This window comes from Hylobates moloch, unplaced genomic scaffold, assembly GCF_009828535.3.
Source record: "Hylobates moloch isolate HMO894 unplaced genomic scaffold, HMol_V3 SCAFFOLD_20, whole genome shotgun sequence".
Classification (NCBI taxonomy): Eukaryota; Metazoa; Chordata; class Mammalia; order Primates; family Hylobatidae; genus Hylobates; species Hylobates moloch.
This window is the reverse complement of record NW_026652295.1, coordinates 28626857-28637483: the sequence shown is the minus strand read 5'-3', so window position 1 is coordinate 28637483 and position 10627 is coordinate 28626857. Positions and strand designations below refer to the sequence as shown.

The following is a 10627-nucleotide window of genomic DNA, read 5'->3' as shown; positions in this document are numbered from 1 at the left end:
AAGCTGATAACCTGGCTGGGCCTCAGCTTTCTCATTTATGAAATGGAGATCCTAATAGCACTGATGTTGCAGAGCAGACACAGAAATAAGATCATACTTTTAAATTGCTTGTATCAATGTAAGTTGTACCATCATTGTAAATAAATTCTGGCCATTACTAGTTTTCTTTATCCTCCCCATCATAGGGATTATTCCAGCCTCTTTTGAGGCTTGCGGCAGGCAAGTTGAGGCATCACCATTGAAGTTGCTGGTGCAGTGTACACCCTGGCACAAGGACCTTATCTGAGTCCCCACACTCTCCTGCTTGCTGATGGGCAAGCCCTGGGCTGGCTGATACCTCCAATCTCTTTGGAGACAGCTGGCCCTATGGTAGAAAGGCTGGAGTGGCATCACCACTCTGCGACCCAGTCTCCCACCTGCCCCCAAAAGAATATTTCTTTTGACAGTGGACAGCTGACATATCACCACTTTCCTTCTACTGTGAGTGTCTCTGGATGGGCAGAAAGGAATGGCCAGCCCCTGGTTATGGTCATCTAAGGTCACCTCTGAAATGCTGTGAGCCCCTCTTCCTTCCTCTCCTCTGTCATTTCCCATCTCTGCTGTTGGCAGGAGAATAGAACCCTGGCAGCCAGAGATGCAAGTGTGTGAAGATATGGGTGCTGGTGCATATTTAGTATGTGCCTGTGTCCAGCCATGTGCATGTGTGGGTGTGTGAGTGTGTGGTCCAGCCCTTCCCCCGTGGCCAAGCAGAGAGAGTGGCCTTGAGGAAGCCATAGCAGCAGTACCAGCATGGCCTCTGCCGCCTCTGTGACCAGCCTGGCAGATGAAGTCAACTGCCCCATCTGCCAGGGTACCCTGAGGGAGCCGGTCACTATCGACTGCGGCCACAACTTCTGCCGGGGCTGCCTTACCCGCTACTGTGAGATCCCAGGCCCAGACCTGGAGGAGTCCCCTACTTGCCCACTCTGCAAAGAACCCTTCCGTCCTGGGAGCTTCCGGCCCAACTGGCAGCTGGCTAACGTGGTGGAGAACATCGAGCGCCTCCAGCTGGTGTCCACACTGGGTTTGGGAGAGGAGGATGTCTGCCAAGAGCACGGAGAGAAGATTTACTTCTTCTGTGAGGATGATGAGATGCAGTTGTGCGTGGTGTGCCGGGAGGCTGGGGAGCACGCAGCCCACACCATGCGCTTCCTGGAGGACGCGGCGGCTCCCTATAGGGTAGGAAAGGGGAATTGGGGGATCCCAGGGTGGACTGGACTGGACTAAGAGAAACAGCAGAGTTGTGGATTGTTTAGGCCACCCGGAGGCCAAATTCTTTCTCCTTACTTATGTGATCACCCAGGCAATAGACCCAGGCATGGAAAATTGTGTTTATGTTTTATGTTTTTTTTGAGTGTGTTCTGTGTTCACTTGTGGCCAACAGATAATGGGAGTTCAACAAATGCTTGTTGAATGAATGAGTGACCAAAACATGAGTGTGTGTGTCTGTGCCATGGATCAGGTGTGTCTGAAGTTTGTATTTGAGGGAATGATTGTACAAACAGTGTGTATATGTGTTAATGCTTGCATGTTTAGAAGTGTGTCTGGTGTGTTTGGGTGGGAGTCTGAGTATGTATGCATTTGAGTGTGGAAGTGTAACTGAGAGCTCCTGTTTGTGAATAAATTCATGTTTACATATACTCAAGTTGGGTAAATATATGTGGCATGCCATTTTATCTGTCGTTAAATGAGTGTGTGCTGGTTTTAGTTGTTTATGCATTGTGTTTATGAATTGTGTTTTAGTACAAGTCTGTGTGTGGATGTCTTAGTTAATTAGCAATTGATAGTGAGAATTCTAATATATCTTTGAACATGCATATTTATCATGTATGTATACCTGTTCCTAACTCTATTCTGGAGCAAATAATTTTGAAAACAATTTATCAATTATTTTTACATTACCCAAGTTTCTTCTCCCCTCTGGAGTCATACACAGAGAATCGATTTCAGTAACAAGGGAGGGTTGTTATTTACACATGTTCCTTTGGGATGTGTTGGAAACTCAGAATGATTTCAGTGCAGGGTATATCAAACTCAGGACAGACCCCAGATACCACTTAACCGAAGCAAAACACAGTAGAACGTTTCACCTGAAGAAACACTCAAGTGGGAAAACCAAGTCATAGCCTCTAATGGCACAGGATAAAGGAGGAAAGTCCTGACCCAAAGTCTTGGAGACAAATCAAGAGGAACAAGACCCAAAGGGAGTAAGCTGTCAGGGCGGTGAAGGCCCGGGGATTGTCAGTTAAGGAAGAGACTCCTCTCCTGGGGCCATTTCATTCCTGGAGGCAGAGAGTCAGATGACAACACTGAACAAATCATTTTCCATCTTGAGTATTTTATGTTCCTTCTCCCCAGGAACAAATACATAAATGTCTTAAATGTCTAAGAAAAGAGAGAGAGGAGATTCAGGAAATCCAGTCAAGAGAAAACAAAAGGATGCAAGTCCTCCTGGTGAGTCATCACCCCTTCCCCAGGTTCCTCCCCTTCCTCAGAGTCCAGTGTCTTCCTGAAACTGAGGCAACATAGATTATAGGGCTTTGAAGTTATTATGAGTTTAAATATTGACTCTGACACTAACTCTATGACCTCAAGCAACTCTCCAACTTCAGTTTACTTATCTGTAAAATGGAGAGTAAAAATCATCATGACCTCATTGAATTACTGTAAGCATTAAATGAGATTGTGACTGTAAAGTAGCTCAGGGCTGTGCACATAATGTGCTTTTCATACAAGACAGGAGGTAGGGTGTCCCCACCACCTCCTCCTACACCTCTTCTAAGCCCTACCTCTTTTAGAAGCTGCAGTAGGTGGTGCTGAGATAGCACTGTGAGTCTTGCTCCCCGAAATGGGATGACAAGTGAAAAGGAAACCATGACACAGTTCCAGATCTACCTGGGGACAGGGGAGGAGGAAGAGGAGCAGAAGGAGAAGGAGGAAGCAAACTTTCTCTTGGGCTCTCCTCCTGCCCCCTCAGACTCAGGTGTCCACCAAGAGACAACAGGTGATTTCTGAGTTCGCACACTTGAGGAAGTTTCTAGAGGAACAGCAGAGCATCCTCTTAGCGCAATTGGAGAGCCTGGATGGGGACATCTTGAAGCAACGGGATGAATTTGATTTGCTGGTTGCTGGAGAGATCTGCCGGTTTAGTGCTCTTATTGAAGAACTGGAGGAGAAGAATGAGAGGCCAGCAAGGGAGCTCCTGACGGTGAGGCCTGAACCTGAACCCTGCCCCACCTGTGCTGTCCTGTGACTCTTACATCTTTGTCTTGCCTAAGCCATGTCTCCCTCACACATCTCTGTATCCCAGATGGGAGGTGGGTCAGAGGACCAGAAGGTCTCAATTCTAGTTCATGCTTTCCCAAGAGTTCCCTGGTCACTTTTTGCTCTCTGGTCTCCACCTCTCGGTCCCACCGTCTGCCAAATAGGGAGGATACTTTCCTTAAATATTTCACAGGGCTTTTGTGAGGATCCAACAGGAAGATGGAAGTCAAAGTAGCACTTTGAAAAGTATAAAGTACGTTGCAAACCATTCTCTATAACCTAAATGTCACCAACCACCAGTCAGGAAGTTTGTCCTGGTCTATTTCACTTCCTCACACTGGAGGAGAGATATTGGGGTCCCCACAAGGTATTGGAAAGGCAGCATGACTTAGAATGATGCTCTTAGGACTGAGAAACAGGAGACCTTGGTATGAGACTTACTTTGCCTCTAATGAGCAGGGGAAAGTCACTTTACCATCTTTATCTAAAAAATAAAGGCTTTGGGCTCTGATCCACAGAGGTGGGTGAGTCCTAATGCTCTGTGACTCTACGCATCTGGTATCCTTTTCCTGTCCAGGGCTAGAAATATATTTTGTCTTTTCCAGTCATAAGAAAAGTGGGAGGAGCCTGGGCAACATAAAAAAAAAACCCATCTCTAAAAAAAAAAAAAAAAAAAAGAAAAAGAAAAAAGAAAATTAGCCAGGCATGGTGACAAACACCTGTAGTCCCAGCTACTCAGGATGCTGAGGTGGGAGGATCCCTTGAGCCCAGGAGGTTGAGGCTGCAGGGAGCCGTGATCACGCCACTGTATTCCAGCCTGGGCACCAGAGTGAGACCCTTTCTCAAACAAACAAAAAATAAATAAAATAAAAGTAAAAAAAGAAAGAAAAGAAAAATGGAAAGGAGAAGCTGGAAACTGAATCCCTGGTATCTCTTTCTCCTAGGACATCAGAAGCACTCTAATAAGGTAAGCAATATAGTTTCTCTCTTTTCTTTTTCCATATAAATATACATACCTGTACCGCATGCCTAGTTATTGCCACACAAGTATATAACATTCTCACTTAAGGTTACAAATTTACATATAAACCTCTATATACCCAAATGCCTTCTCAGGTATATCCATAGATGCCCAAAAATTGGCAGTGGGATTCATCCGAGAGGAAGTATGTCTGCCTGCAGGAACTAGCGCCTTCATGCCCTATTAGAAGATGATGGGCTGAGTCTGGAGACATTATTAAGAATGATAATTCCTAGACCCAGCCATTTCTGTGCCCCTAGATGTGAAACCAGAAAGTGCCGGAAACCAGTGGCTGTGTCGCCAGAGCTGGGCCAGAGGATTCGGGACTTTCCCCAGCAGGCCCTCCCGCTGCAGAGGGAGATGAAGATGTTTCTGGGTAAGAGAACCCCAGGCCTCCACAGAGCACAGGTGGCCATGAAGCCTGGGTTTAGGAGTGGCCTCCACGCTCCGCTGCCTATTAGGATATTGTGACAATGAAGAAAGAGAATAAAGGTGAATATTTCTGGTGAAAAAGTTAAACTGATTTTAAAAGAATTCAACAAATCTGATCAGTGGTCATTAAGCAATATGAAAGATAATGATTAACAATATATCATTCTTAATAAGTTTAAAAATCCCACAGCAACATTTGTGATAAGTTTTTGATGATGAACATTGTTAATTAATAGCCAACAACAGCATTTATCTTGACCCTGGGGTATCTGGCTCGTCCCTCCTTCCTTCTCACTTTCTTTCTGTTAGTCTGGCTCAGAGTTAGACGGTCCTATGGGGACTACGCTCCACTTCCTTTTCCGGAACAGGGAGTGGTGGTAGGGGGCGGGGGAGGGTTTGGAATGAGAGTCAGGAATGGGATATGGCTCTCTGCCAACCACCTCCTCACTAAACATGACAGAATGAATGATGACACCAATTTTTAAATGACCCACCCATAGTGATGTCACCCTAGAAGGACTTTTCCCATAAGTCCATTTCCTGCAAATACTTCCAGCGGCCTGGCAGTGAAGGAAATTTCACTCTAATCAAAGGCTGACCTTTGACTCTCCCCCAAATTGTTTCCAAGTGGAATAATAAATAAATGAACCAATTTCTCTATTCATTAAGCAGATATTTCTTGAGCATTTACTATGACCTGGGCTCTGCGGGTACAGAGGTGAGCAAGGCAGACATGGTCCCTGTTTGCTCAGGGCTAGGGCAGTGGGGTTCCCACCACCAGCAGCAGCAGCATTGCCCAGGAACTTGTTAGAAATACAGATGTTCAGCTCCACCCCAGGGCACCTGAATCTGAAACAGATGTGTTTTAGCAAGAGCTCCAGGGGATTTTGATGCAAGCTTGGAACCACTGGTCTAGAGGATTCCAGCTTCCATTCTTCTTGTCCCTTCCCTCTTCTTGGCCTCAGTTTTCTCATCCTTAAGTGTCTGATGGTTTTGTAAGACTAATAAAATCTCATCCTGGTTTATCTTCTTTACAGAAAAACTATGCTTTGAGTTGGACTACGAGCCAGGTAAGCAGCCTATGTCAGGATGGGAGAGAAGGAGAAGTCCTTGGAAAGGAGAGACAATTTTGCAGGATTCTATACTGGACACTACAATAGTCATAACAAACACCCATGCATACATATACACATCATATATATTATATATACACATATGTGTGTGTATATAATACATATGAGTGTGTATGTGTGTGTGTCACATTCTTTGTAAGGCTCTCAGGAGAAACATGAAGAAAGGACAAGCACATACATACACTACATTCGTGGTATGAAGCTCACATCCTGATCTGCACATGTTGAGTAGATAGAAAGATGAACACAGAATGGGATAAGGTCCATCTGGGAATGCTTTCTGGATAAAGGGGACTTTGATCTGGGTTTATAATCACCTCTTTAGAACTGTGAGGAACCCCTGCTTCCTCTCAGATGTCATTTACACAGATGACAGAAGGAGGGCGGCCTGTGGGTGGGAAAGAAATGAACAGAATGGACCCCTTCAAGGCTGTCATTTCTCAATCAACCAGCCTAAGACCCTGGGAATCACGGAGTTGTTGGCGGGCGGGGTGCAGGGGTGGTTCTCTAACCCATGGATGGACCTAAATTTATGGAAGCTTCTCAATTTATGAATACTAAAAGTAACAAAATGCAAGGCTCTGCAGCAGTTTTTGGTGTTAAAAAGTGGTCCTCAGACTCTGACAGTTTCAGAATTACTGAGGCAGAGTGAATAACCCAGGGGTGAGCCAGAGAGCCTGCCAGGAGGGAAGACTGTAAATGAGTCACCAGTGCTCTGGGAGGGAAGCAGGGAGGAATCATGAAGTTTAGACTGAAGGGAGAAATGTCGCTGCACTCTGAGATAGAGATGGGAGGAGGGGAGACTGTGGTATATCGGCCCCAGGAGATCCAAGCTGGCACACACAGCTTTGGAAGCCAACCAATTTGCGGTGAGCAGAAGAGCTTTCCTGAGGACCACATTGAACTAAACGAGAGCTTTCTCGTCCTCTGAGGCAGGCTTTTCAGGCTTTACCTGTGCGCGAATCACCTGGGCATCTTGTTAAGCTGCAGATTCTGAGAGTGTATATCTAACAGGTTCCCAGGTGATTCCACACTGTTGGTCCACGTAGGCACTATACATGTTTTTGGTAATAATAACACTAACAGGAGGGGCCCAGGGGGAGTTTCTATGCTTTCCTTGGAGGTAATAGCATGTCTGCTGACGTCTGTCCCTTTTGGTTATCCCCACAGCTCACGTTTCTCTAGACCCTCAGACTTCCCACCCCAAGCTCCTCTTGTCCGAGGACCGCCAGCGGGCTCAGTTCTCCTACAAATGGCAGAACTCACCAGACAACCCCCAGCGTTTTGACCGGGCCACCTGTGTTCTGGCCCACACTGGCATCACAGGGGGGAGACACACGTGGGTGGTGAGTATAGACCTGGCCCATGGGGGCAGCTGCACCGTGGGCGTGGTGAGCGAGGATGTGCAGCGGAAGGGGGAGCTTCGGCTGCGGCCAGAGGAGGGGGTTTGGGCTGTGAGGCTGGCCTGGGGCTTCATCTCGGCTCTGGGCTCCTTCCCCACACGGCTGACCCTGAAGGAGCAGCCCCGGCAGGTGCGGGTGTCTCTTGACTATGAGGTGGGCTGGGTGACCTTCACCAATGCTGTCACTCGAGAGCCCATCTACACCTTCACTGCCTCCTTCACTAGGAAGGTCATTCCCTTCTTTGGGCTCTGGGGCCGAAGGTCCAGTTTCTCCCTGAGCTCCTGAGAAGGAGCAGTTACCTACTCTCCTCTAAGTACAGGACTCAAATCAACCCAAGTACCATGTGGACTTGATCCCTGGCTGAAATCACCTGGACGACTTGGAATAGAAATGACTGCTTTAGAAGATGGGATGGGGCTGGGTGGTAAGGGATAGAGGAGAGGACACTCAATCTACTGATCAAGTCCTTTCCCCAATGCCCAGTGGAAGGCCAGGGTACCTGGGGACTCAGGCTGCTGCCAGCTCTGCTCACCACCATCCTTGCTTGGCACAGAAGTAGCTGCATAGGAAGAGCACTGGATTTGAAGTCAGAAGCCCTGGGTTCTTGAACCAGCCTTGCAACCAGTTGTATGACTTTAAACAAGACATCTCTTTTCATCTTGTTTTCTTCCAATAATGTTAGAGTTCATGTAATCACATTTTCTAGAACCATTTATTTTGTGTTAACTATGAACCAAGCAATGTGGTGGCCACTGGTGATTTGAAAATATAGAGAAAAAAAAAAACCTATTCTATATCTGAAAGAGCTCTTGGGAAGACAGAGAAACATAAGGAGTAAATTACAGCACAGTGTGGTGGGTGCTATGGGAGGTCCAACCCCAGCATTATGGGAGTTCAGGGGAAGGTGCATGGCCCAGCCTGGAAGGAGAGGGTGAGTGGGGGATGGCTTTCTGAAAAGGGTGGTCTAAAGGATGCCCATGATCATAAGGAAAAGAGGGGAAGAAGCATCTTAAGAAGAGGAAACAGCAGAGAACTGGCTGGATGACCTGTGACCCATGGAGCACTGGGTCATCTCCATCGTCCTCATGGGCAGATGTGTGCCATCCCCAGCCGACACCACTCACTGCCTCCTTCCTCCTGGTGGTGCCACTTCTGGCTGAGATGAAGGTGCAGGGCCTGGGGGCAGGAGGACATAAGGTATAGCCGTAAATCATAACCCAGGGACCACACTCAACCCTGGGGAAATTGTCTTCCTGATCAGCTGATTACTATCTGAGGTCAAGAAATGAGATAGTGGAAGCAAATGGGTCACAAATAGCTCAGCTGTGGGCTCAGAAACTGCTAGGTAAAAGAATTCCAGAAGGGGGCCAGGGCATAAGTTGGATGACCTATGACCTTTAGCCTAAACAATTGAGACTATCATAGTTGAGACTACTGTAGTGACATCCCAGAAATGGGATGGAAGAGTGACCATGTTTTATTTTCTAGTTCTTGTCAATATTGTATTTTATTTTGCATAATCGTGCCCTTCACTGACAGTCTCCTTAACATCATCTCTGTTTACTCTGCTCAGATGTAAACTACAGTGCTCTGTCATCTCCCTACTGAGTCTCCTGGGAGGAGGGGAGGCATCCAGGATGCAAACTCAAGGCAGAGGGCACAGCATGCTTAGGCCCAAGTTTAGAATTCAATTAAGAAGTTCTGTTGTTCATCCTTAGCTCAGCAGGTAGAAAAGAGGTGGAGATCAGAAGCCAGGGATTAGAGATTGAATTGCTTTCCCTGGGAGTGTGCAGTATCTCATTAAAATGTTGTATGTTCGAAAAAATACAGACACACACAAGTGTCTATATAATGATAAAACATATCCAAAGCACCCAAACCTGTGATTCCACTAAAAAGTATATCCTATTTTTCTGTTTATTTTTAATGGCTTTAGCTCTGTCTTTTGAAAGGACTATTATCCTCTAAAATGTATGTGTATGAAGGTCCTGGCTTGCTGCTCGGGAGCTTTACATACCTTGTGTCACTTTATCTTGGTAACTAGCCAAGATCATGCAACCAGTTCATCCGTGTCTGACCCAAGAGGTCTTAACTGCTATGCTGCACTGCCTCATTCAGAGATAGATGCCTGCATGGGTCCTGGCGATTATTTTAATGCGGGCTACATCCCCACGGGTGACTTGGATTCAGAAATACAATTTATATTTCTTCTTTTTAAATTATTTTATTTTTTATTTTAATAGTTATATGTCAGTGAAAACAATTTATATGTCTTACACTGAGAAATAAAACTGCTCATAAGTGAAAACACACATGTTGGTCTGGTCAGTACCTGCTTCTCCCCTAGGGTAATTTTACTTGAAGTTTACTTGCTTTCGGAGTATGGAGTCAGCACAGGGGAAGTGGATAGATCCTAAAACCTGGTAACTTCAAGATAAGGCAGCTTAATGAACCTCCTTGCTGTGCTGGCCGGAAGTGGGACTCTGGGTTCCCTCCCCAGGAAGTGCTCAAGTCTAGAGGCCCCAGAGTCCCAGCTGCCCTTTCCGACTCTGAAGAACTGTTACACATTTGTAACATCCACAGTTTACACCTCATTTTTCACAGCTTACATGGTAGTAACCCTTTCTATTGCAAAGAAGTGAGACCCACTCAAGTTAGTTCAAATGATAGGTAAGTTTATTATAAAAGCAGAAATAAGGAAAATGGGATTTTCCACCATGAGCCAGGCCCCGTGAGAAGCTATGTCGGGGGTGAGTGAGTTGGTGGGGTCACCACTCGTTCCTGTAGGAAGAACTAGAGATTCCAAAAATGTTGATAACAATCACACACATAGAACTTATTTTGGTCAAACACCATAATAAATATTTGTATATATTAACTCATTTAATCCTCACAACAACCCCAGGAGGTAGGTGCTGTTATTAATATGCCCATCTTGTACATAAGAGAACTGAGACACGTGAAGGCCAAGCAGCTGGTCTCAAATCAGCTGATAGTAAGTAACAGAGCCAGCATTTGAAGTCTTGTGGTTTGGCTCCCAAGTCTGTGCTCATGACCATTATGCAGTGGTATGTTGTATGCCCAGGACCTACTGGTAAGAAGTGGGCTCAAAGTCCAAAGAAGCGTGAAGACTGGATCTTCCTGCGGCCTCTCAGCAGCATGGGTCGTAGACACCTGTTCCAATACATCATGGCTGCACATGCATCTCTGATTCTCTCTGTGTCTGCTCTTCTTGCCAACTAATGACACATTCATCATGGATCCCTTCTGAATCTCCGAGAGGACCTGATAGTTTCAGTTAATTACTATTGTCCCTCTTTGATAAGGTCTTCCTT

At 46.1% G+C, this 10627-nt stretch overlaps 1 protein-coding gene across 2 annotated transcripts; it reads left to right on the top strand.

Moving 5' to 3' along the window:
- The first annotated feature begins 436 nt into the window (after window positions 1-436).
- On the top strand, window positions 437-9602 carry TRIM10 (tripartite motif containing 10). 2 transcript variants are annotated; one of them, XM_032140903.2, is made up of 8 exons: window positions 437-1218; window positions 2398-2493; window positions 3017-3247; window positions 4248-4270; window positions 4585-4700; window positions 5794-5826; window positions 7060-7235; window positions 7776-9602. In XM_032140903.2, exons 1-8 carry the CDS (start codon window positions 790-792, stop codon window positions 7857-7859), a joined length of 1188 nt encoding a protein of 395 aa, XP_031996794.1. In that variant the 5' UTR covers window positions 437-789; the 3' UTR covers window positions 7860-9602. The 2 variants fall into 2 exon arrangements, with proteins under 2 accessions (XP_031996794.1, XP_031996793.1); XM_032140902.1 differs by having other exon boundaries at window positions 7060-9602.
- The last annotated feature ends 1025 nt before the right edge of the window (window positions 9603-10627 follow it).

Excerpts from the sequence above, each read along its gene's own strand:
- TRIM10 (XM_032140902.1), top strand. The coding sequence starts at position 790 with ATGGCCTCTGCCGCCTCTGTGACCAGCCTGGCAGATGAAGTCAACTGC. Across the intron at positions 1,219-2,397 it reads ACGCGGCGGCTCCCTATAGG|GAACAAATACATAAATGTCT; the intron begins GTAGGAAAGGGG and ends CCTTCTCCCCAG. Across the intron at positions 4,271-4,584 it reads ATCAGAAGCACTCTAATAAG|ATGTGAAACCAGAAAGTGCC; the intron begins GTAAGCAATATA and ends CTGTGCCCCTAG.